The sequence below is a fragment of the Aspergillus pseudoviridinutans genome (assembly GCF_018340605.1).
Source record: "Aspergillus pseudoviridinutans IFM 55266 DNA, scaffold_9, whole genome shotgun sequence".
Classification (NCBI taxonomy): Eukaryota; Fungi; Ascomycota; class Eurotiomycetes; order Eurotiales; family Aspergillaceae; genus Aspergillus; species Aspergillus pseudoviridinutans.
In genome coordinates, this window is record NW_025091289.1 from 1,603,773 (window position 1) to 1,629,319 (window position 25,547).

The window sequence follows — 25,547 nt, forward strand, 5'->3', positions numbered from 1 at the left end:
TGGAAGTGGTGATATATAAATATACACATTGACTTTCGACAAACACCACGGTTTAAAAATAATTCTTGACCACCATCTATTCAAACCCCCCAGATATCGATTTATTAATTAGATTAAAATGACTATAATTTTACTATATATTTTATATAAGCATGCTGGATAGGCCCTAGGTAGTTGGTCCGTGTGGCAGCAGCGGCAACAATGCGGTGGGAGGTAATCATTATAAAAATACCAAAAGTCCACATCGTAGCTCTAGTCCGCCGTACATGTAATCTGCTCACCGCCTCCAGAGCTGTGAAGCCTGTTGAGTGAGCCCGCATCTCTCAACCCCAGGGCTGAACCATGGGCACGGGCTACTCCTTTCATACTTCCGAAACCTACATGCTGATAAAATGACCCATACAAAATCTGACGACGAGATATTTCCAATCACAACATTTATTTCGGAGCTACCGAGCAATCTCATTCCGCAGTCCCTCCCATCATCTTCCGAAAATGGCCACGTCAGCAGACGCTTGGTCATTGTAGGCGATGTGCATGGGATGAGAAAATCCCTGGAGGCACTCCTAGACAAGATTGGCTTTGACAAAGGCAAAGGAGATCATCTAATACTAGCTGGCGACCTCGTCAATAAAGGACCTGATAGTCCTGGCGTTGTTGATCTGGCTATCAAGCTGGGCGCCAGCGCAGTGAGAGGCAACCATGACAATGCTGTTCTTAATGCAGCCGCTGAGATCAGAGCCAGAAAGGATAGTCTACTACAATCTGGAGGCTTGATGGGCAGTCCGGCCCTACCTGAAAACCCTGAAGCCGACGCGTCCAAGGATACTGTCCAAGATTTTGAGATCCCTGACAAAGACGCATCTGCTACAACCGGCGCGGGTATGAAACATAGCGCAGCAACGTATACTACAGCATTGGCACTTTCGACCCACCAGCTCGACTGGCTTGCCGCTTTGCCTTTGATCTTGCGCGTCAAGCTACCTCCTAACTTGACATCCTCCTTCGGCGATACTTTAATTGTTGTACATGCGGGCCTCGTTCCTGGTATCCCACTTGAAGCGCAGGATCCACACGCTATCATGCATATGCGGTCTCTCGTCGGCACACTAGGTGACGAGAGGGAATTCAAACCTGCTGAAGCCTCCGGGGAAGAAGGCTGGGCTATGGAATGGGACCGATGGCAAGAAAAGCTAGCATCTAAGTCTACTGTGATATTCGGGCACGATGCAAAGCGTCGCTTGCAACTGGGGAGGTATACGATTGGACTGGATTCAGCGTGCTTATACGGCCATCGTTTAAGCGCGCTGGTGATTACGGCTTCCGGCGGTGAAATTGAGCATCAGATTATTCAAGTCGAATGTGCTGATGAGCCTGTAGCCCCAACAGTATAGTTGAAGAAGGCGAGAAGACTGTGGTTGTATGATCGGTATACTTGGACCGCGCTCTGGGGTACTTTGTGAGTATATATTGAAAGTGTGTTAATCATTCATATGATTAGAAGTGAGTAAACGTTCCTATTTCTCTCCGTAACTCTTGGAGTAATGCCTTGATGTGATTAGAAGACGCTGAAGGATGCGTCAATGTTAATGTAATGAATGTTGGTTAGAATTCACTATAAAACAATCAGACTCTAGGTTCTGAATGTACAACGAAGTCCTCGATCTCTGAGGGACGAGGTGATGAAGCAACTTCGAACAGATGTGGAGGCAATCGAAGGCGGGCAGAAAGCGAACTGCCTTGTTGGTACCCTGCAGGTTTAGGAATCGCTGGCTGAATCTTCACTATAGATTGCGCAGGCCTCTCTGCCTTTTCTGGTTGTGGAACTGTTGAAACTGTTGATAATCTACGTTAAAATTTTAGAACAATAATCAGTGGATTGCTCACATCAATGACTGTCATTCAGGGCGTGAGGGCGAAGTATGCATTTCTATATCCCAGAATATGGCAAGGGAAAAGTGCTGCGGAGGGTGAGGGCTCCGTCGCCTTCGGCCCCACTGTGCCTGTAACTCGCTCGGATTGCGTGGTGCGCATTAAATGTTCGGACAAGTATCCTGCAGGGAGTCCACACAAGGGAAAAAGATCTGGCGATCTGGCATGATTAACGCCCCACTGTCTATTTGGAAATCCGGGGCAAGGCTTAAGGAAGAAGCCGCACCTGCACTGTTTCTCCTTTTCTTCTGCACCTCCAAGAACTTCTAAGCAGCCGTTGTAGGGATAATCGAATGGGGCATGCATTGTTTGAAGGTATTGACAACGAATATGCGGCACTTTAAGATGTTCCTTACGAAGCCAGTCTTACTGAATATAGATCGCGATGTTATATATGGAGCCGATTGTCGAACAATGGATATTAGACTTGTTGACACTCAGATGTTGCTGCAAGGGGGACTTGCTGCGGGAAAAAGCCCTAAACACGCGGAATGTCAGTCTGTGCACTGGAGGGGGGCTGCCCAATCTGATTGCATTTTCTTTTCAGATTCTAGGTTCTGAATATACAGCCAGTTCGTCAATCTCTGAGGGAAGAGCTGATAAGGCAACTTCAAACAGATGTGGAGGCAACAGAAGGCAAGCAGAAAGCGCACTGCCTTATCTCTCTAGTAATGTGAAGAGAGATGAGCTGTAAGCGAGGTCAAGGCTCAAGAATTCTACACTGGAGGCGCCAAGGCTAGGACCTAGAACTGCCAAATGAGCGCTGCACGTTTGCAGCCTTGATGCCTGGGACAAAAAATAGCAACCCGACGCGATTCGAGCGGTCTAAATTATTGTCACATATTATAGCTATGGTTCAGAGATCAAGAAGTGATACTAATGAGACAAACCCTCCCCTGGCCAAATTGATCCCCCACCCACATAGCAATTCTTGCTCACAATGGCTAGGTTGACAGCCATGGCCATAGCAGTCAATTCGCCGTTGCTTGCCTTCCATAGATCGTCCTGCTCCTTAATCGTAGCCCCTTCTGCAAATCCTATAGCGTCCATATAGAGTACGTTGGGGAACGAAAAGGGCGTGAACTCATAGTATGCGTTCCAAAAGATGGAGTCATAACTGTATGATGTCGCCAGTCCAATCGTCGACATACTTGACAATGTACCCAAATCAGGAGTAAGCGTCCAGGACAGAACCCAGAACTGCTCCTTGCCGCTTCCTTCACGGATGTTCCGGCCTTCTCGCATATCAGCGATCTGCTCCCTGTTCATGACCGCCGGCTCGGTGGTAGAAGAGTATCCATCATGGCGTGAGAAGTGAGGGTCGGCCGGGTAGATGCCGTCGCTCGCTCGGCCTTCCTTGTACTCAACGATGACCAGAACACATCCCTTCAGTTTATTTATTGTCATGTCTGTGAGGTCGCCATCCAGGTTTGGGCACTTGTTGTTGAGCTTTGCGAAGATATCGAAGACATTTTTCCACTGGGGTAATGTGAGCGGCGGGTAGGCCCCCTTATGGGGCGGATCATGTGCTTGATTTGTGTCCATGTCATGAGAAAGATAGTAGATGACGACTTCGTGAGGATTTTCTCTCATAAACCTATCAGACTGTCAGCCACACATCCGAGCAGAACATCAAGGGACATCATACTGATTAGTCTGCTTCACCAGCTCGGAGAGACGCTCTCCATTGCCCCCCTGCATATACCCCTGGTTATTATCAGGCACAGCACTATAATGGCCACAGTAGTAGTCACCGTCTGCGTTGGCTACCACTGGCCGAACATCGAAATAGCGAGAGCCTCTGCGTAGCTGATTGTAGAAGTTAAGGTACTGTGTGAGAGTATTGCCTTCGTTGGCACCGGTTGTTTTTCCATCCAGCTTGTACATGCCTGCATCGTGACTACCAGGCATGCAAACGTGCTTGAGCTTCCGGGTCCCGATGACGTCCATGATACTCCCCATCCAACCGGTTGGGGGGGAGGCACTCGACCAGTATCCATAGGACTCGCTGCCGGTAAGGACCCAGGGAATCGAGCGGTGGCCGCCCCCTTGCCCTTCACGCTGCGGCAGCTCTAGAGACCCACCTTCTGGCTTGTCCTGGGTGTTCAGGTTGTCATATTGAACGCGTAGGTGTAGAACATTGTTGCGCGGATCCGATTCTTCCACTCTTGCCCACACCTGGAATGTCTTATTCGTACCCTCGATCTCGTACTTGACTTCTCCCTTGTCATCGACGCGGGTTTCGTCATCTTTGAACTGATACTCGATTTGAAGGGACTCGCCGGCAGGCACATCATACCACTGCCAGGTGTCCATTTGGTAGGCATGCTGGTAGACTACTTTCCACGTATAGGGGGAACCATTGACTAACACAAAGTAGCCTTGGTAGGGGTTTGCTTTAGGCCATGTCAGCGAAGGGGGAGGGTACGCCCCGCTAGCTTTCTCCGGGCGCGCTGGATTGCTGTCCTTTCCAGGGGTGCAGATCTTGTGTGGCGGCTCGTCGAAGGATTTCGGGTCGAAAACCGTGACCTGGCTCCAGTAAGGGTGGTAGTCAACGTTCAGGTTGTCCTTGGAGGCAATAAGCGTGCCATCCGAGACCATCATGTTCGTGGCGCCGATGGTAATCAGATTGTGAATGCGGATTCCTCCATAGTTGTCTTTGATTTCCGCAAGGACTTTCTGGCAATTCGATGCGTCGACTATAAACCTTAGTATCAAGCACTCGTAAATGAACGCAGAGGTTTCTTACCGCAGACGCTTTGATCATAGGTATCAAACCAACTGTAAAGCCCTGCTCCTGCTATAAAGATGTCCTTGGAGTTGACGATCCGGACTGCCCAGGAGGAATCACAACCTAGAGTTGCAGGGGAGGCACAGGCGTAGTCTGGATCGCCTGGAAACTTTCCGACAGCTTTCTCAAATGGAGCAGGGGGGTGCGGCGTTGGCTGATAGTAGGGTGACTCCGTCTGGATCATACCAGCGAAGACGTTGCGAGCCTTGTAGAAATTGTACTGGTAATAGACCGCATGCTCCGATGATGTCCCATACAACCAGGTAGGCGCCGTACTTTCTACCAGCAGTCCTCGAGCAACATACACAGAGCATTGAACCTGTATCTAGTAAGATTTCGTAACGATTAAGAATAAATGGAAAGCACGTACCATATCATTCTTCGCATCTTCAAGCAGTGGATCATCGATATCATGGTCGGCAACCCAGAGCCAGATATTCTCGAGGTATGCCGAAGCATTTTCGGTAATGTGCATCATCAAACTTGCGGCATTACATCCTTGGCTCACTCCGGTCTTCGAGGCAGGACACTGTGCAGATTCGAGATCTGTCCCAGCAGCCCCTCCGATACGCACATGAGTGTCTAGCAATAGCGTCAGCGAACAGGCAAGGGCGACAAGAGGACAAGGCTCATACCCCACATTCCTGCTGCGCCTGCTACATCAGCCTCGATGTTCCACTCGATGAGCACCGCACCGGCTGTAGCGCCTTTCGTAGAAACTAAGATGTCTTGGATCTCGACTCCTCCTTTCTCTCCCTTGTTACCGACCTTGACCACGGCTCGGGGGTTTCTGCATCAATACATAGTTAGCTTGGAGCGAATATACTCAGATACGATATTATTCACGCACTCTGGGTCAGAAAACGTGGGGCCCTCAGCAACAAGCTGGGCCCATGCCTCGCCTACTATTCTGGTTTTAACCGGAATGGTGAGAGTGTCCCGTAGAATATATGTTCCGGCATCAAAATAGACAACAGACGAACCGGCGCCATTTATAATGCGCTGCAGTGTGGCGGTGTCATCGGTGGACCCATCGCCTTTGGCCCCCTGAGCCTTGACCGAGATAAAATTTGACCAGGAATAGGATTCGTATTGGGGTTTCTTTCTCTCAAAGTAGGGATTTTGGAGGAACGCATTGCTGTTGTTCGCCAGCAGCTCCTCGATACGCGGGGTATCCATTGACTTATCAAGGGTAAAGTCACGCTGAGTGGGATCCAGATAGACAGGCCCCAATGTCCAAGTGTTGACCGCTGTAGTACCTCCTTTGAGATACGTCTTGCCTGCGTTGTCAGCTACCGCCACACCGACGTTTTTGAAGACGATGTTATCCAAGGTAATCCCTGTGGTACCCTTCTTGATGTCTGTTGTCGCAGGGAATGTGAGGATCGCTGTCTTGGTGCCCTCGAAGACGGAGTCTATCACCATAAGGGAGCCTGTGTGATGGACGCCGTCCTCTGAGAGTAGCTTGAAGCCCGTCTGGCCACCAGAGACGCTGATGCTTTTCCAGGTCTGAGTAAAGTTAGCTTTCTAGTCAGTGGTGGGTTATGTATTGTATGGATGACTGACCCATCCCCAGTCCCATATCAATTGGACGGCGGTGTTGACGTTACTGAAGCTCAGCCTCTGCGCAGTGAATTGCTGACTTCCACCATCTTGCAATATTGTTAGCACTTCGTTGCCATTGCATATCTGACTCAAGTACTCACAGATTCCAAAGTTTCCTCCTGTAAAGGTAAGATCGCTCATATGGCCTCCACTTCCATTCTCTGCGTCTAGACACCGACACTGTTACCCTAATGCCGCTTCTGTAATTTATGGAGTATACGTACAAATAGCTTGCTGCGTGGTTGGTGCTGCTGCCGCAATAAAGTCCACATTTGATAGACTGGTTGCCTGGGCCACCTGATAGTGAAGAGCACACACATACGCATTGGGATCGGTCAGTCGGATGTCGAACTTGAAATTGCGGATCTGACGATAGAAATTGGCCTAACTCGTCACATCAGCAGAGTAGAGCACGTAGGTAGGTTCAGCACAGATCTCCTACCGTATTAATGTACCACTCAAGAGCATTGCCGTCTGGTCCGGTGCCTCCATTCTCCACGTAGTGATCAGTTGAGAAGACTCCAAGACCTACGAAACTGGCAGCAGCTTTGATGACCGGCCAATTGGTTGCCTAATAAGGAGTATCAGTATGTAGTATTGCGGAGGTTCTGCAAGTCATAGCAAAATGCTTACATCTCCGATCATTTGAGTTCCAAAGAATATTTCTATGGTTCCACTAACGAGATACGTCCCTGCAGAAATTAGCCTAGTGTACTCGTGCAGTTTAAAGCTCAAGCTGGGACCCACCCGGGGGAAAGTAAAGAATAGCTTGCTTTGTAGTAGAACCGTTACATTTTGCACCACATCGATTGCCGGCTTTCATGGCGTTGTTGATGGCTTTCGTGCAGTCCTAGGCATGCAGTGAGTAGGACTCAAGAGGTCAGGGGACCTTTACATACCACTAAGCCATTAGGCTCACACTTAGCAGCGCCATCCGTGGCCCATTTACTATCAGTGACATCGCGAAAGACCTGGTAGCTACTGTCCTTTCCCCACGGCCAGGATCCACGGTGCTCTTTATTTCCCATCCACCAGGTTCCTGCACGCTTTTCTTTCTGCTGACGCCCGTGTAGGACATCAATGTGGGAATAGTCGCGCTTCACAGTCCCTGTAGCATTCAATTCGGCCGCTGCATCATACTCCGCAAGGAGCGCCGCTGCATCAGCGATTTCTTCGGTTACATTGAACAGGGGCGGGGCAGGCTGCGTGTCAGGTGGCTGGTCACGACGATTCCGGATTTTGGTTCCTGGTTTCAATTTGTATTGGTTGCGTGAGGGATTGTCAAGGCGGGCTTTATTATGCACTGCTGCTTTGGCAATAGCGTCCTTGACAAGTGCCCTGGCTTTCGCAATGGCATCGGGAGGAGCATCGAGGGCTCGGTCCGTGCCCCTCGAGTCAATCAAGTGTTGCCTATGGAGATGAACGTGGGAGCCATGTCCATGTCCATGTTGTGCAAGCACCTCAAATATCAGGAGTGCCCAGGCCAATAGGGCGATGGCCCAGGACTTTACAACACGCATAACGAAAGGGCCAGTGAGTCAATAGTAGAATTGAACAGATATAGTAATAAAAGAGTGAATGGCAGTAAAAGAGCGAATGACAATAAAAGAGTGAATGACAATGAAAGAGTGAATGGGCAATAAGAGAGTGAGTTAATTAGAGAACTGCTCCTCATTCCAACAGCAAAGCGCTGTAGTTATACGTTTTTGACCAACCCTGCTTAGCTAGGTATCGGCTGCGGCGATTCAGCGTCCCTCCGACTGACATCTTGGAGACAGGAATGTTCATTAGTCCCTGCATACAATCCATGCAACTTAAGCAGTTAATTTGACACCATGTCCAATTGAAAGTCCTAATCTCGAAGCGAACTATTGGAAAGAAGCTATATCCAAGCCTCGGTTACATCGCTTATCCGAGTAGACCAGTCGCTGTTCGGACACGAACGCCAAGGATGCCAAGGGAGTAATGTCATTTATTCCCCTGTAATATGATCTTAGTATCTACCTGGTTTTCATGTATATCTAGTGGACACCCCGAGTCGAAAAGGGGATGTCCAGCAAGACACACAAAAACGCCAAGAAATGCCGCAACGACCACGATATCCTTCTCCATCAGCCATCGTGCACATAGTATTGCGCACAGCAGGCATTCTCATCAATATTGTCTTCCTCATCTTTCTTGCTCGTTTGACTGAGGTTTACCATGAAACATACCCAGCAGCTTATGTTGCCGTCTGTACTCATCCTTCCTACCCCTACCACAAGCATGAAACTAACCACCTTCGCTAGGCTGTCTGGGCTCTCTGCGCTGATGCGCTAGAAGTTGGGATCTTGGTTAACAAGAGCCGCTCTATTCCACGCTTGTCTGGCGGAGGACAGCTAAGCCTGGATCTCATTGGCCTTTTTCTTCTGGTCCCAGCTGCGTTTCTTAATTGGTTCTCGTGGTCTTACCATTATGAGCCCTCTCCTGCGGTGGATGAGCCAAATGATTGGGCAGGGAACGCAATCTGGATCGGTTGTGCCTGTCTGTAGGTAGACACTCGGTCTTTTCTCCGAAATTGCATTGCAAGCTGACCGTCAGAAGTGGAATTCGGCTCATCCTATCAGTGGCCGTTTGTGTGGATTTTGGCTTGGCCCGTCGTCGGAGACGGGTTAGCAACACTGGCACTGGTGCAATGTAACGGCGGACTTCTACAGCCCTCTTTTGGATGGTTTTGATGGCAAGCCGGAATCATATGAGTCTTTGGAATCACCAGTATTCTACTACAAATGATAATGCAGATTAGATATCGTCGTTCTTAGTCCATTATCTCTCTAGCTAAATTTCAGACTCACGGTGGAATGCATCCAGATAGTAGTGGTGAGTGAATCTCACGCTGTCTAGATAGGATAGGGGTAACCAGGCTGGATAGGCTGGTAAGAGAAAGAAATCTTTATAGTCAAGAATGGGAAGGTAAAGTGATATACCCAGTCGGGTAAAAAGTCATCTATAAATGTTTCCTACTTATGATGCAGTTCATGGCACCTGTCTACCACCCTAGACTACGTCGTGCATTCCATTACAACACGTCTTTAGACACAATGATTTGACATTATGTCGCACCGTCATTTCCCCTCATTTTCTACTTCGGTTCCTACACTGTAAGTTACTTAGAGTTATGACTCAGTTTACCTCGTTGACAAGTTAGTTGCCCTTTCATATGATTGCAAAACATCGACTACAGTTGATACACGTAAAGGAAACTTATGGTCTCATGGAGGAGATGTCAACAGAGGAGTAACAGAATTGCGAGGAGCTGTAATATAATCCGCCAGGAGTTGCCACTCAGAGCATGTCACGAATTACGGTATATTAAATATGTTTATGCTGCCTGAATGCGGGCATGTTCTGCTCTGCTAAAGTCATTGGCTAAGTTCCACCTTCCCAATCTAACTGCATGTATACCCTTCTATGCCGCCAATGGCGATTGCGTTCAAGAATCGCGCTACTTATTGTTGTTACTAGTAACTGCGGAGGGGCGATCCGCAAAGAGTTAATACTCTAATGTAAAAACGCTTGGCGGGATCGACTGCGGCGCTCTAATTTGCCAGACACATCATGGTCGCTAGCACTAAGTCATTAAACCTACTAGGTGTAGAGAAGATAATATATAACATGTGGAGGAACTGAGCTTCTGTGAGATGACCTGCACCAAGTCCACTTTGAAATATTGCTTGGTGGTGATGGGAACTCAATACATCCGTTCTGTGTTGCTGCCCATGATGGAAGCAGTATCACATTGCTTCCAAAGCAATAGCCATTATTGATATATTTCTCATCCTTGTTGGTGGACTAGGTGTGACACCAGTGCAAGTGTCTACATTTGAACGGGGCCAACACTATCAGATACTAGCAGCGTATACTCAAGTTGGTACCTTCCTGTCTCGTACTTTTAGAGGTTGAACCGATGATCTCCTCTTCAAATTGTTTATTGAATAGCACCGCGAGAAGTGGCCAGGGCCAAAATTTGTGCTTATTATGAAAAATGTGAAATTTCAAAATATGTATTCCATTCAGAATAGTGAACATCCCCAGTGGCTTCCTACCGGATCAAGAACTTTCAGGCAATTAAAGAGCCCCTAGAATGAGAAGCTTTGATGTTGTCGACCAGTTCATTGGCTGAGACATCCGCCTTTGGGTGCTTTGCCTAGAGGTATTTAGAACATAGCAAGTCCAGCACTAGAGGGAAATACGTACGTAGCCTGCCCCTCATGTAGCTCCCAAATTTATTCGTCGCCTGGGTTTCCMCCTTCCAGAAATTTGAAAAACGTGAGCAGATTTCCATCGTTGTCCTTGATTGTAAATTGTCGGAAGCCCCACGGCTTGTCTTCGATGTCCTCAGAAAATTCCACTCCGCTTTGACTTTTTAAATAGCCGTAGTAATCGTCCAGCTCGCGAGTCCCCAGAGCAATCATCGCGTGTGATGACTTGAATTTTTCAGGGGTCGCTTTCGAGAAATAGAAGTTTGCATCCGCCTTCTTGCCAATGAAGACAGAGCAGAAATATAGCTCAGATTCATCGTCCTCGGGTTTAACGCTAGCAAGCTCAAATCCCAGCGTCTTCGTGTAAAATTCGACCGTGAGAGGAATCGAACGGGACTCGAACATGGGAATCACTTTCCATGCGGAGTTAACAATTTCAGAAGCCATGCTGAAAGAGCCTGAGGATCTGCTATACACTGAGATGGTTGGTAGTTTCAAAAAGTTCGTTTATCTTCAGCAGCCGACCTTGCCAGACCATCAGGTCGCCAGATCAACATTGGTATTCTCGGTCATTCCACGTGATACTACAGTACTGTGACTGCGGCCTACTGTTGCCTAGCAGCACAATCATTTGCGACGACGTCTGCAAGAATTATCTAATAAGCTAAACGGGTTAGTGTCCTTATCGTGGTTGCCTGCTCGTAACCCGATCAATAGGTAATTGACGTGCCTGGGGAACTGCAAGTGTGTTGTTATATAAATTTCTGAATTAACAAAGTCTTTCAGTAGAGTTGACGGATTGTAAAGGCTTTTCCTACCTTAGTGTTGAAGAGGTAGTAAAATACCCCTCACGACTGCCAGGAGGGGTAGGAGTCTTTTGCGTAATACGCAGCTTATCTAGACTCCTTTGTAGATTAAAAGAGACTATTCCAGCTGGTGCAGAGCCATTTTAAATATTGTAAGAGGTGAGAACGCTGCTGTGGGCGCTTGGATAGGCCTTTAAAAAATCCAATTCTCAATATAGTGGAGGCCTAATTGAGACCGCGCTTCAGTTAAACCACTCTATGCACGCTTCGGAGGACCAAAACAACCAACGTCCAAAGGTTGCAATAGATGAGATAAATAAGCAAGCATGCAGATTGGATTAATACTATTTTCTTCAAAAATCTTATCAAACTGGGGCGTTAAATTACTTCCATGGCCATAAAGGCAAGCAATCGATATCGACCAAGTGTATGGTCATTGGTTGCAGGAATAAAGACCTTTTGAAGTAATCGGAGGCCTATCTCATCACTATTCATGCAGACATCCTGAGCCTTGATGAGTCGAAGGATGTTATGTGTCAAACACCGGACAGGAGATGCATGCACACATTGAGTGACAAGTTGGTCGATATCAAGGACAGCCATGTGGAAGCGGTAGGAGGAAGCGTAGCTGAAGTAACAACTGATGAGAATGACTTGCATGAGACTCCTTACAGAGGAGCGGCCAAAGTATTTATGTCATTCTGGCTGTAAGCTGAATTCTGTGGGGCGAATCGAAGGACTTTAACCGGACCCCGCCTCTATAATAAGAATGGTCCTGTTACCCATCACTTTGGTTTCTGCTATAGGTCTCTTGTCTTCTCATAGTACTCTTTTAGATCGTGATGTCGTCAATCAATCCCATCATACCGGGTTTCGCACCAGATCCGTCCGTCGTCAAAGTAGGTGGATGGTTTTTTCTCATCAACTCCAGCTTCCATCTATTTCCTGGTCTGCCCATCTATGCCTCGCAGGACCTCATTTCCTGGCGACATATAGGTTTGTGTCCTTACAGGCATGAAATCACCAGTGCAAAACTAATACAACACCAGGAAATGCTATTAATCGCCAATCTCAACTTAGTCTGTCCAAATCGAAGACGGAACTACACCCATTGCCCGAGACCGGTGAAGTTCTTGTGGCCACTGGAGGCTTATATGCGCCCACAATCCGATACCATGATGGCACCTTTTATGTCGTATGCACCAATGTGGTTCGTACAGCCACCGGCGACTCCAGGCAGAACTTCATCATTTCAACCAAGGATATCTGGGCCGACAACTGGAGCGATCCAGTCTATTTCGAATTCAATGGTATCGACCCAAGCCTCTTCTTCGATGACGACGGCAAAACGTACATTCAAGGATCCGCCGCAGCGGGTCCTTCCACCACGATCAATACGTTCGAGATCGATCTCGGCTCCGGCGGAAAGCTCTCAGAGGAGAGAACGATATGGTGCGGTACCGGAGGTATCTACCCCGAGGGTCCACACCTGTATAAGCGGAAAGGCTATTACTATCTGGTCATCGCAGAAGGGGGAACTCATGAAGGGCATATGGTGACGATGGCGAGATCAACAAACATCTGGGGTCCATACGAAGGGTGTCCCGACAATCCGATACTCACAGCACGAAACACCGACGAGTACATCCAGTACACCGGACACTGCGATGTTTTTCAGGACGACGGGGACCAATGGTGGTGTACCTGTCTTGGCGTGCGGAAGGATAAGAATGGTCGCTATATCATGGGCCGGGAGACGTTTCTGACTCGAGGGAGCTGGGATGGAGACTGGCTCTCCCTGGAGCAGGTCAAACTAACGCCCAGTGGTCTTCTAGGCAGCGACGAGGAGACGAAGCTCCTTGCCAACCCCGGCGTCGATCACGTCTACATTCGCGATGCCGATCCGAGCAATTATACCCTGTCCAGTAGTACTCTTGACCATTTGACGCTGGCTGCCTCAAATGCCGATCTGTCACATCCTGAGCTCAGTCCTAGCTTTATTGGTAAGAGACAGCGCCAATTAGACGGGTATAGTAGTGTTGAGCTGGAAGCTGCGCAGGCGACTGGGAGTGCGGCAAAGCTGCGTGCTGGAATGGCCTGCTACAAGGACGAGCATCGCTTCATCCGAATATACTATGACGCTGCAGAGCTTGCTATCGTTGTTGAGGTAATCAACAGGCCAAAGGAGATTTATCGACAGGAGCGGCAGACACTTGAGAGACTACCCAAGTCAATAGCGTTTCGAATGCAATATGCGGAGCAGGAGTATCGGCTATTCTACATTGTTGGAGACGCTGCTCAGCCGGATTGGACGTGTATATCGACTGTTGACACTTTGGATCTGACTGGCCCCGATTTTACAGGCCCAGTAATTGGTGTCTTTGCGGTGGCAGAGGCAACAGATACTGCGGTTCAGTTTAGGAATCTCACTATTTGCTAGATGATATGGAGACTGTATCTCAAGACGTTAATTAGCCTATGAGTTGAATAGATCAATTTATCCCTGGCAACGCCCAGAGTTACGTCCACCCATGTCTCCGTTATTTTTGCGCTCTGGAGTATGGCGCTGGCTTTGATTACATGCCAGGCTTTGCCAACTGTCGCAAGGATCAAAATGAGACCATGCGAATTCAGCCTATTTTCAGGGCACTGCTGGTTGGTTGGATCGTCCTGTTATTTGTCCGCCCAGCAACCCTTTATGGGAGTTTGTATCATTGGCGTGTCTTGGAGACCCTTAGGGTCTGGGCATCGGCTCAAGGAGCGCTTGACACATGCCGACTATGTCTCATTCAAGCCGGACGGAGTATTCTTCCGGTGGAGATCACAGCACGCTACCCCGTATTGCCAACAGAACCTGTCCGTCTTTCTCTGATAAATAATTCATCTAGATTGCTGTCTAATTCCACGTGGGTATCTGGTATGATTGATCTCCAAAATGCGGGGTTGATCCCGGCTGAATGTACCTGTATAACCGGTCAATTGATGGTATTCTCAACAAAGTCATTATATGATGTTCCCGATGCTATACAAAAGGCCATTCCCAGGCTTGTTGAGTCGGGTCATTCTTCTTTCATACTGCATGACTGTGCCTTTCGAGTGAACTTCAACTAATTTGCCATCTCAATCCGCCAACATGGGCTTCCGACTTCGACCCCCAAAGCAGAGTCAAAGGGTGCTCCCCGTGAAGCCTCCAAAGGGACATTTCTTCTTTGCAGGCAGGGAGTTTGCTCGTCTTCCCTGGTGGAAGCGACGGAACATGCGCACGCTCTACATTTTCATCGTCATCCTGATTCTCACCAATACGGCAAATGGCTTTGACGGCTCGATGATGAATGGACTTCAGACCCTGTCATATTGGCAGAATTACTTCAACCACCCCCGCGGCTCCATCCTTGGTCTCTTCAATGCCTCTATGAGTCTTGGCTCTTTAATCGGCCTGTTCATCGTCCCATACCTGATCGACTGGGCAGGCCGAAAAATCGGGTTGGTCGTTGGGTGTCTAGTCATGTTACTCGCCGTCGGCCTGCAGTCCGGTGCCAGGAATTTTGGCATGTTTGTCGCCGCCCGCATTATCCTGGGCTTTGGAGACTGTATTGTCCTGGGAAGTGCGCCGCTCCTGATTGCTGAGATCGCCCATCCTCAGGATCGGGCCATTCTTGTCACTCTCAGCGGAGCGTCGTATCATTCGGGGGCATTCATAGCCAGCTGGGTGACCCTTGGAACTCTGTCGATCTCGGTAAGTTTCGCCCGATGATTTTGGGATACGAATTTCAGATGCTAATGGAATACTCTCATAGAGTGACTGGTCATGGCGGTTGCCGAGCTTACTACAAGCCATCTGCACCGTAGTCATTATTGCCGGCATTTGGTGGATGCCCGAGAGCCCGCGTTGGCTGATGAACAAAGGACGGCACGAAGAGGCTCTGGAGATCCTGGTGAAGTATCATGCCGAGGGTGACCACAATGATGAGTTTGTTCAGCTTGAGTACTCGGAAATCAAAGCAGCTATCGCCCTGGACAAAGAAATCGGTCACACTGGCTGGGCGGACTTTCTGAGGTCCAAGGGGAACCGCAAGCGGATCGCTTTGATTACGGCTCTTGGTCTCTTCAGCCAATGGAGTGGGAACGGTCTTATCTCCTACTACCTCAAATATGTCATGGATAGCGTCGGTATCAAAGACGCCCAGACTCAGCTGGGTATCAATGCAGGCATGAAAACCGAAGGCTTGGTCACCAATTTTGTCTTTGCTTTTTTCATCGACATTCTCGGACGACGACCTGTCTATCTGGTCTCGACAATTGGTACATTCGTCGTCTTCAACGCCTGGACGATTGTATCAGCGCGGTACGAGATTGCACCAAACAAAGCGCTCGGCTATGCGTTTGTGTTCCTCACATTCCTGTATGGAGTGTTCTATGATATCAAGTGAGTATACTCTCCTGGCATTCTCTGCACCCTCATTGACGAATGTATAGGTCCGGCCTTATGGCGAACTATACAACGGAGATCCTCCCTTATGGCCTCCGTGCCAAGGGCTTCACCTGGCTCAACTTCTGTGTTACCGCTGCTCTCTTCTTCAACCAGTACATCAATGCCATCGCCCTTGACGCCTTGGCTTGGAAGTACTACATTGTGTACTGTGTGTTTTTGGGATTCGAAGTGTTTGTGATATACTGCTTCCTCATTGAAACCCGATACACCCCTATGGAGGAAATTGCCAAGTATTTCGACGGCGAGGACACCGTTGATGTCGGCCAAGTTGCCGCCGCAGACTTGAAGGAGAAGGGCATAATATCATCAGACGACAAGGGTACGTCCACCGTTCACATTGAAGGGAAAGAGTAGGTTGTTGAACAGGGCTATGTTGGTCATGGATGGCACTGGCCAGAGTCATGTCCATGACTTATAACGGATACACCCTGCATGCGGACTCAATATAGCTCCGTCTTCGATATATCTGGACATGATATCTTTCAACCTCAAGGCCTCATTCGAGGCTTAATTCCACGTCATCTGCGACGGTTGCATTTATTCTCGAGGCACAGGCTGATCAAATGCTGTGGGCCCTTGCCGCATCAGTTGCCGTACCTAGTCCACTTCTTTAGCTAGCACTGGCCAATCCTCTATATACTAACTGCCATGCTCCTGGCCAGGGTGACCAGACATGCACGCATCGTATCAGTACGAATTACGCCACAAGGTACAGAAATCCTCAGTCTACGTATATATTCCACGGAAGGGTGAATGTTCGTAGTATCGGTTGAGCTCTTAAAAAATGAAGATTAGTTACGATAATATTAAAGATGAGGAACACAACGTTTGTTTCAGCTTTGGATTATTTGCACGCTAATTGATTAGCGAACATCGATGTCCTTTTATGCTTAAACACTGTCAACCTTCATGTTCGTGGTTCAAAAACCGCGCCGAGGCAATCAATATCTGACCCTGCCGCGCCAGGAAAGCCATATAGAATACCTGTTCCAATATTCTGGGCAAGTTTTCACCTCCACTGCCTCCGGTAGTAAATTGGTCGTCTGCAGAGAATCTGGTGTTCATATCGATGATGTGGTCGAAGCACACCTCGAGGCTTGGATCCAGCCATCCCGGACGGTTCCGAGTACCTACTCTCGGGGAAGGGCCACCCCTGGAAAGAGGTAGCATATGTCATTGAGCAGGACTTTCCAGACCTGGGGGCAAAAATCATACCAGACCTTGAGGAAGAGTTCCTCTTAACGGAGAGTAGCAAGCAGAAGCAGAGTTGGGATGCGATGGCGCTTGTGGGACCAGATTTGCGAGATGTGGTGCACTAGCAATTGGAGTTTGTAAAAGGTTGAGTATTTCGACATATTCAATCATAAGGGCAGCACTGAATCGATGATCATCTACCTCGCTGAGCTCCTGTGGGGTGAGTTAGGAATAGTGTCACTGGTATATACCAAGGAAATTGTCCATCCGAATTATGTATCATTTTACCCCTACCTCGTGGCTTTAATCAACGTAAACATTATACGCATTGTATTCGACCGAGACCACTGGTATACAATGACCCTCCCTTTAAACTGTCCATCTGCGCACCTCAGACTACATACAAATCCATGTCTCAACCGCCTCTGCCAATCATGGTGCATCCGACGACTCATGTACCATTAGCGGGCTGTCGATACACGACCCCATCAATAGTGGTAGTCAGCGTCCCATTCGCTTCAAAGATGTTCGTCACGGCATCAATGGACAGCTGGAACCCCCCTGGACCCGTCTTCTTCGTCGCATTGACTACGCCCGTCTCTTGAAGATCCGACAACCAGTTCAGCCGGCTCAGCCACGGGTTGGAGGGATCAGGATTGGTAGTAACGGACTCGTATCCGTTTATTATATGTTCGCCATCATCGGAGTAATTGTCGTACTCGATGGAGATGGCCTGATACCCGCCTGTTGTTGGGTTGGCCACGATGGTGACGTCTGCAATGCCGCTAACCTGCCCTTTAAGGGTGTAGTTCCCCGCTGGAAGTTTATATTGTTCAGGGATCGTAGCGCCAGGGGGGAATGGTGTTGCCCAGGGAATCGCGTCAGAGACTCTGAAGACTGGGGCGGGTTCCGTGGGTTGGCGACTAGTACCATGAGCCAACATGAGACGGTACCGGCGTCCTCCCTCCGCAGTCGAGTTAGGGCAGACCAGTGGGTTCACGCCTCCACAGGCAGGAGACGTCACCAAGGCTTGCCAGAAGACAATCCGAGTGGTGTCTGGGGAAAAGGCAGGATCGGCGCGGCCGTTCCAATTAGGATCGTTAATGCTCCCATCACTGCCGTCACCTTCGGCATTGACTCGCTGACCAAAGTAGTCACCACGATCGCCGTAGCGGTCAATCAAGATAGGTTGGAAGAAGCGACGCTCGCCATTGTTTCGGATTGAAGATGCTGCTGTGACCGCGACAAGGTCAATCAGGGGAGGAACCATGCGCATGCCGGACATCCACATCTCGCGATTAGAGCCCCGGGTGTCCATTGCGACGAACCACTTATTATCATGAGAGAATGCGACAGGGTCCGTATATTCAGGGTGACTCGTTAGACGACGAACAGCGCCGGTGATAAGGTGGACAGCAAACAAATCGATATTATTTGCCTCCCGAGGGGAGCCAATGTAAAGGATCTCGTCCCCAGAACCGCTGAATCCGCGCAGCTCTCCGATTGTAATGGCTTCATCGTGTAACGCTAATTCATCCCCGTTTGCCATAATAGCGGCCGGCCCGTTGGGTTGAACCAGTATGTTCACATCGACCAGATCATAGCGAGGGGCTCGGATGTCCCCAGTCAATGGGTTCCTGTTGAACTGAAGTCGGCCAAAGTAAGCAAACTGTCCTCCATTCGACGTGAACGAGCTCCATCCCATGTGCTCATCGTCTGGATGCATACGCATCTCGCGGGGAGCTCCACCTGGTCCCGAACCATCTGCGTGAACTGGCCAGTAAATGGGGTAGATAAAGGTCTTATTGGGAGTGCATTCCTGGCTGGTCAAAAGCAGAGCGCTACATTCCAGGATGTTGTGCCCCCAGAGAGCCTTTTTCCCACTGCGAGCAACATGTGGATAGTCTCTTTGGGGGTCCAGTGACCGGGCATTTGCAGCGGGAACACCGCAGCTAAGGCACCTCCACGGGTCACCATTGGCAAACGTGGTGCCGTCGGCTTTGACGAGGATAAGCTGTTCACCGGTATATATGCTGGCGGGATCAGGAGCAGCCGGAGCGCCTACAAACTCGACATTGACGACGACATGCTTTCCGTCTGGGGTAAAATCGCCCGCCTGGAATGTCTCCGAAACCTGACCAATACAGCCCGTTCGATGTGGATTCACGTCAGTGGTGCAGGCCCCGACAGTGTTGCTCGACACCACGGGAGGAAGGGGAAGTTCGACGACTTTGAAGGGTTCAGGGAGCGGAGGCGCTTGCCCTGAGGCTGTCGACAAGCAGAGCCCGGTCAGAACGAAAAGAGAAAGTATCGCCATTTTTGTTTCCGCAACTTGGCTTCGCTATCATGTCGGAAGGAATATATCGCTGTGGAACCCCGGGGAGGGGCCGAGGCTTTTATTGTGTATATGCGTGGTTCCTAGCATTAGCCATCATCGGCGTCGGCTGGGCGACGGTCACATCTGTGTTCTCTGCTTCTCCTGCATCCTGATGGATGCTCGTAAACCATACCGCTGAGAGACTAGGTCGCTGCCTTGCAGCGAAATTCAGAGAGGAGGAAATAAAGCTCGCTGGACATTTACCCCGAGACTCAGAAGGAGTCGATCGGTCATATTGTCACCGCGAAGGCATGACTGGATGCGGTCCTCAACAAAGAACGACTACATCATATCTGGATAATGTCAGTGCCTGACTGCATGTGGCGGGATATTACAAGCTAGTCTTGCACTAGCAGTGGACCCACTAGATCGTATGTCGTATTCTTAGCCTGATGGAGAAAGATATACGGACCCCACAATCCCTGGCCGGGTTTAATATCCCCATACCCCGGATTCTACAACCTTCACCCACGACCACCCCATGAGAAACCAATGCCGTCGCGTCGATCCCATACCAAATCGCACCACGGCTGCACCCAGTGCAAGCAGCGCCAAATTAAATGTGATGAAGCCCGTCCTGCTTGTGGTTCGTGCCGCAGGAAACAGCTCCCATGTGACTTTCAGAGCTTTGCGCCCCAGCCCTTCTCCCCGCCTCCATCAATTGCCGATATCACTCTAGGGCGTCCGGGCAGCTCTGCGCTCCCACTGCTGGACTTGGAGTTGTTGCACCACTGGCATACGGCGACAGCAAATTACCTAGCGGATGCTAAGCCGCTGCAGGATGTCATACGCACCGTCATGCCCCATGAGGGCTTGGCGAACCCTTTCCTAATGCACAGTGTTCTGGCAGTTTCTGCCCTTCACCGGGCCCACAGCGCGCCCTTGAGCCATGGCCAGATGTACGCTGACGCCGCCATGACACATCATAGCCGGTCTCTGGCATTGTGTACCCCTTTATTCAAGAACATTTCCCGCCAAAACTGCCACGCCCTCTTTGCGTTGTCTTGTCTGGTTCCAGTCTTTGTATTCGCGTCCCGGAGCCCAAGACAGAACCCAAGCTTCCAGAGTCTGATCGCAGTGGTCGATGCATTCAGGTTAATTCGTGGGGCGGCCTCCGTCGTCAACCAGGCGAGATCGTGGATCGAACAAGGGCCCTTGCATCTCTTGCTGCGGGTTGGTCAGTTTCAAAAGCCGATAGCAACAGCCGCAAAAAGGTATGCTGTGGCTCTGTACGCGCAGCTCCAGTCACTGCACCTCAATCTGCCGCAAGCGGGGCCATCATTGAACTCAGAGCCTTTTGCTCCGAACATGAACGGCTCGATTAAGAACCTCTTAGATCTACTTCAACTTTATCTGCAAAGCGGAGACTCGAGGACCATCATGGCCTGGCCAGTTGTGGTCGACCCGTCCTACTTTGACTGTCTGCTTCGTAAAGAGCGGATTGCACTCCTCACCCTTGCGTTTTACGGGTGCTCCTTGCAGATACTCTCGGAGCATTGGTGGCTAGAAGGCTGGGGAGAGTTTTTGCTTCAGCTTGCCAGGGATCATTTACCAGGGGCGGATAAAGAGCTGATCAACATAATCAATGTACCAACGTAATGAAGTCAATATATTTTCTTCCTTCGACTTTTGTGTCCTAGAGTTCAATCGACGGGGAAATCGTAGCCTTCAAAAACACTGCTTTTGACTTCTCTACGACAGCGTAACAAGGGCTAGTAGTGAGGTACTGCTTGTATTTGGAATTGCTACCGAGATACTACTTCGGCGGGATCTCTGTGCTTTCATGGAAATATACTGGGAAGAGCACTGGATACATGGACATCCTCCTACGCGCTCCTTCGTATCGACTGTCCCATAAGCTGCCTGAGGCGGTTGGAACTGACAGTTCTCGACCTAGTGTTTCTCGCCCTTATTCTCCTGGACAAGACGCTGAGTCGCTGTCTGCGTCTTATGGAATCTCCACGGCTTGATTCTCCTCTCAAATAACTCATCCAGCTCCGCGGGGGAACGACTAGGGTGCCCTTATTAGCTAGTTTCTTCAGTATTCGAAGGTTGGAAACGTACCCAGCAGTTTCAGGAATCAAAAACCACATCCCTAGGGCAAAGGGGAACCCGACTCCGGCGTAGAACCAGCCCGTCCTGAGGCCCCAGTTCCATTCGTTGGCATTAGTCATGTAAGGTACTAGGACGTTCATCACAACTCCCACCACGCAGGTTGTTGCGGCACCGAAGCCGGCCGTATAAGGGCGCAGACGCTGGGAGGAAATCTCGCCGATATATCCCCATCCTGTGGCTCCGTTTGCGGCCAGTCCGACATCTGATTACCGTTGGTTACTGCAAAATCTCGTCGGAAGGGGGTTACTTACTCCAGAAACAGGCGAACATAACGAATATATATGTAGAGGCCTTCACCCTCGGTGCGACGCCTATGATGCCGATGGCGACACAGGACAGCCACGAGAGGGTTGTCCCAGCACATGCGAGATATCTCCTTCCGACAAAGTCTACGATGGCCACCAACACCAGCACCGTGCCGAGCTGAATAGACGAGGTGATGACTTTGACTCTGAACGGGTCATCAATCCCGGCTTGCTGGAAGAAATACGTGCCAAAGGACCCAAACAGGGTGAGACCAATAAATTGCTGCGAGAGATTCGTCCAGAGCGAGATGACCGTTCGTAACCCATCGGTACCACGGAAGATCGCGTACCATTTCTCGCGGCGCTGTTCAATTGCCACGGCACGCTCGTGTTCTACCGCCAGTACCAGGACCTGTAGCTGATGGTCGGCGTCGTAGCCTTTGACTCCTCGGTGCAGCTTCAACAGCTCCTTTTTAGCTCTGTCAATCTTGCCGGCACTGACACACCATGCGGGCGTCTCCGGAACCAGGAGATAGATGATCAACATGACGCCGAGCTGTGCCCACTGGGTGTAGATCGGGGTGAGGTAGTCCGTCGGGTCACTCCGTGAGAGATGCTGCAGCGCAACCTGGGCGAAGAATGAGCCCAGCGTCCACCAGAAACTATATGCCATCAACAATGCACCACGGATGCGCGTCGGGGCCACTTCTGATATGTATGCCGGCACGGTAGACTGCACGCATCCCACTCCGATTCCTGCCAGGAGTTTGGCCACCAACCAGCCCTGCCACGACCGTGTAGTGCACTCGGCAATGACGCTACCGGCTAAGACAAACCAGTAGGTGTACATGGCGATTTTTCTCCCGTATCGACTGGACAAGAATGGCAAGCTCGTCATGCCTACGATTTGACCGCAGGACATAATCGAACTCCAGGCGCTGAGGATGGAGGAGGCGAGTGCGGGGGAACCATTGTGCGATTTCTGCGTGGCAAAGCGAGCCACGAAGCCCTTGTTGGCGATGATACTGGCGTTGATACTGTACCATGTTAACCGTGCCGCTTCATACAGCTGGGGGGTAATATTAACCCAATCTGATATCCATCGGTAGCGGCACTGAAGGCCATAGCCACGCATATGAGGCTGGCCAGTTTGAATGTCCGGATCGTTTCCATGACACTGAGATGTTCGTATCCGGTCATGGCCTGACCTCTCGTTGCCGCATCCACTGCCGCGTCCCCCTCGACGGGCGCGCCATCGCTTGTTTCGACATGCTCAACGGCTGGAGGCTTTTCTGCGATGCGTGCGGACTCCATGGCTCAATGACAGGCAATGGACTGGGACAATAGGTAACTTGCGCTTGAAGGTCCGGTGTTACTCTGTCATGAGCCTAAGAGCCCGCAGGCTCTTTAAACATGCCCGTTTCGCCTCATGGCATAATTACCCCCGAGTGACTTGATCTTGTGAGCGCCTCACAATTTTGTATACTGACTTGTGTCCATACTGTCCTAAGCTAGAGCAGTATGCACTAGCTCGGGACAACCGGATTCTCGTGCCATCAGAAGCCGACTCTCCTTCCCCAGGTTACTACAGTGCGGGAGCGGTTCTGGGGATGAATCTGGACAGATCTGAAATCATAAACCGACACGCCGCAAATCTCCAAGCGAGACCCTTGTGGCGAGTTGCTGTCGTACTTCGAAAACTATACCGGAAAGGGGAAGAAACTCGACGTGGCTTCATTTAGCGTCCCGCTTATGGAACGGTGAAAACTATCTCCTCACCAGCTGGATTACGACAGGTCAATTGCGTGTATGTCTAAGTCGTTGAAAGTGCATTTATCTGGTAAATGATACGGATATTGACATTAAATATAATGGAATTTATCTGCGAAGTAAACAATATACCTATTCGTTCTCCATAACTCTATCCACGGAAAAGAAGTCTATCGCGAATGTTTTCTACGTTCCCGGAATGTTTCCATCAGATACAACGCAGAGCGCTTGGGAGTTCGCACCAAGGTCTTATAATCCACGTGCGTGATGCCATAGCGAGGGCCATATCCGGCAGACCATTCTAGATAACGAATTGTGTCAGACGAAGTAAACAGTAAGTGGAGGCGAGGAACATACCGAAATTATCCATCAAACTCCACGCGTAGTACCCCTCAACCGGAACCCCATCCTCGTATATGGCTCGCGAAATCGCATCAAGATACAGTCCAAAATATGTAATCCGGAACTCATCATCCACTGCCTCGTCCAAGGACATTTGGCTCTCCCCCGGACAGGGACACCCATTCTCCGTAACAATAATAGGCAACTTGTACCGGTCCCAGACCCAGTTCAAGAGCTTTCTGAACCCCTCAGGCGCAACACGCAGCCAGGACATCCCTGAGACGGGGCCAATGGCTCTTCCCTGGGAGTTTGTGGGGAGCTCTTCCACGTTTCCCGTGCAGTCGTCGTCCGCCGGAGGGTCGGGGAGAGCCCTGGCGAATTTGGTGGAGTAGTGGTTCATTCCGTAGAAGGCGTTGAGCGGGGCGAGATGCTTCAGCTGTTCCAGCTCCCTAGGAGCGAAGGACGGCAATCGATCGCCTAATTGCTTTCGCATGGCTGGTGGATAATCCCGCCCTAGGAAGATCGGGTCGCCAAACCACCCAATGTAGAACTCGAGACGGCGTTGCGCGGCCTCCTGATCAACCTGGCTAGACCCATCCCAGGGTTCGTAATAGTGCCCGTTCAGCACGATCGAGATACCCCCATCCTGGGACTGGAAATCACCAGAGTAGATCTGTACAGCAGCGGCATGAGCGAGGATCAGGCTGTGTCCGACCCTCCACGGCTCCGTACGGGAATCACCACCAGTGGCAGTACTCCGGCCTGGAGCAAGAACACCACTATGATGTCCAAAAATTGCAATGATATAAGGCTCGTTAAATGTAATCCATCTCTTAACCCGATCCCCGAACCGGGCGAAGCAAAGGCGCGCAAAGTGCGCGAAATCTGATACAAATTCGGCTGTATTTAAGAAAGCACCGTATCGGTCGCTGAGACTCTGAGGAGCATCCCAGTGATAGAGCGTTACCACAGGCTCGATGTTGCGTGCTAAAAGAGCGTCGATGAGTCGGTTATAGAAGGCTATCCCAGCCTCGTTAATGGGATCATCCCGTCCACCGAGGGGTATGATTCGTGTCCAGGCGATGGAGAATCGATACACGTCGACGCCGTACGAGCACATGAGGCTGACATCTTCGAGCATGCGGTTATAGTGGTCGCAGGCTATGTCACCGTTCTCACCATTTGTCCGGGATGGAACGAGATGGGTGAAGGTGTCCCAGATTGACGGGCCTTTTCCTTCTGCCGAGGGAGCGCCTTCGATCTGGTAAGCTGCTGTTGCTGTTCCCCATTTGAAATTCGATGGGAGGGGGAGATTTTCGATGGGTGGGAGGGGATCGTACGGGGGTTCCGGCGAGGCAGACGGGTGAGAGTTGGGATCCTCTGCTTTGAACATGTTGACGTTCATTTTGTCGGTCGTCCTGGCTTGGACTTGGAAGTTATGCTCAGCCTGAAAGAGATGCAAGTGTAGACTAGCCAGGAGCCTGGAAATATAGACTCGGAACTTTACCAAGAATCAATTGCCGGATCGGTCCTTGGGATAAAGATGCACCGACCATACTCCAGTCTCCTTTCCAGCTTACCCCAATTCTGAGGAATTATGCCTGGATCTCGTGTTAATTGGCCCGAAATCGTAGAAA

At 50.1% G+C, this 25,547-nt stretch overlaps 9 protein-coding genes across 9 annotated transcripts; 4 read left to right on the top strand and 5 right to left on the bottom strand.

The window, feature by feature from the left end:
• Positions 1-392: 392 nt before the first annotated feature.
• Positions 393-1,394, top strand: Asppvi_011391 (metallophosphoesterase family protein; the record flags this gene model as incomplete). Its single annotated transcript, XM_043307220.1, has 1 exon — positions 393-1,394. The coding sequence occupies one exon, from the start codon at positions 393-395 to the stop codon at positions 1,392-1,394; it is 1,002 nt and encodes a 333-aa protein (XP_043163155.1).
• A 1,414-nt stretch (positions 1,395-2,808) lies between these two features.
• On the bottom strand, positions 2,809-7,848 carry Asppvi_011392 (uncharacterized protein; the record flags this gene model as incomplete). Its single annotated transcript, XM_043307221.1, has 13 exons — positions 2,809-3,529; positions 3,581-4,631; positions 4,682-5,042; positions 5,094-5,305; positions 5,359-5,513; positions 5,574-6,232; positions 6,290-6,375; positions 6,430-6,495; positions 6,553-6,712; positions 6,771-6,899; positions 6,962-7,020; positions 7,076-7,178; positions 7,228-7,848. 13 exons carry the CDS (start codon positions 7,846-7,848, stop codon positions 2,809-2,811), a joined length of 4,383 nt encoding a protein of 1,460 aa, XP_043163156.1.
• Positions 7,849-10,593: 2,745 nt separating this feature from the next.
• On the bottom strand, positions 10,594-11,016 carry Asppvi_011393 (uncharacterized protein; the record flags this gene model as incomplete). The annotated part of the gene is made up of 1 exon (XM_043307222.1): positions 10,594-11,016. One exon carries the CDS (start codon positions 11,014-11,016, stop codon positions 10,594-10,596), a length of 423 nt encoding a protein of 140 aa, XP_043163157.1.
• A 1,201-nt stretch (positions 11,017-12,217) lies between these two features.
• On the top strand, positions 12,218-13,815 carry Asppvi_011394 (putative xylosidase/arabinosidase; the record flags this gene model as incomplete). Its single annotated transcript, XM_043307223.1, has 2 exons — positions 12,218-12,371; positions 12,425-13,815. 2 exons carry the CDS (start codon positions 12,218-12,220, stop codon positions 13,813-13,815), a joined length of 1,545 nt encoding a protein of 514 aa, XP_043163158.1.
• Positions 13,816-14,508: 693 nt separating this feature from the next.
• Asppvi_011395 (putative hexose transporter) lies at positions 14,509-16,221 on the top strand (the record flags this gene model as incomplete). Its single annotated transcript, XM_043307224.1, has 3 exons — positions 14,509-15,111; positions 15,173-15,801; positions 15,852-16,221. 3 exons carry the CDS (start codon positions 14,509-14,511, stop codon positions 16,219-16,221), a joined length of 1,602 nt encoding a protein of 533 aa, XP_043163159.1.
• Positions 16,222-17,512: 1,291 nt separating this feature from the next.
• Positions 17,513-19,378, bottom strand: Asppvi_011396 (uncharacterized protein; the record flags this gene model as incomplete). Its single annotated transcript, XM_043307225.1, has 1 exon — positions 17,513-19,378. The coding sequence occupies one exon, from the start codon at positions 19,376-19,378 to the stop codon at positions 17,513-17,515; it is 1,866 nt and encodes a 621-aa protein (XP_043163160.1).
• A 552-nt stretch (positions 19,379-19,930) lies between these two features.
• Asppvi_011397 (Zn(II)2Cys6 transcription factor domain-containing protein) lies at positions 19,931-21,037 on the top strand (the record flags this gene model as incomplete). Its single annotated transcript, XM_043307226.1, has 1 exon — positions 19,931-21,037. One exon carries the CDS (start codon positions 19,931-19,933, stop codon positions 21,035-21,037), a length of 1,107 nt encoding a protein of 368 aa, XP_043163161.1.
• A 294-nt stretch (positions 21,038-21,331) lies between these two features.
• Positions 21,332-23,112, bottom strand: Asppvi_011398 (putative MFS alpha-glucoside transporter; the record flags this gene model as incomplete). The annotated part of the gene is made up of 4 exons (XM_043307227.1): positions 21,332-21,449; positions 21,503-21,755; positions 21,805-22,835; positions 22,886-23,112. The coding sequence occupies 4 exons, from the start codon at positions 23,110-23,112 to the stop codon at positions 21,332-21,334; spliced, it is 1,629 nt and encodes a 542-aa protein (XP_043163162.1).
• Positions 23,113-23,738: 626 nt separating this feature from the next.
• Positions 23,739-25,315, bottom strand: Asppvi_011399 (glycoside hydrolase family 1 protein; the record flags this gene model as incomplete). Its single annotated transcript, XM_043307228.1, has 2 exons — positions 23,739-23,869; positions 23,926-25,315. The coding sequence occupies 2 exons, from the start codon at positions 25,313-25,315 to the stop codon at positions 23,739-23,741; spliced, it is 1,521 nt and encodes a 506-aa protein (XP_043163163.1).
• Between the last annotated feature and the right edge of the window lie 232 nt (positions 25,316-25,547).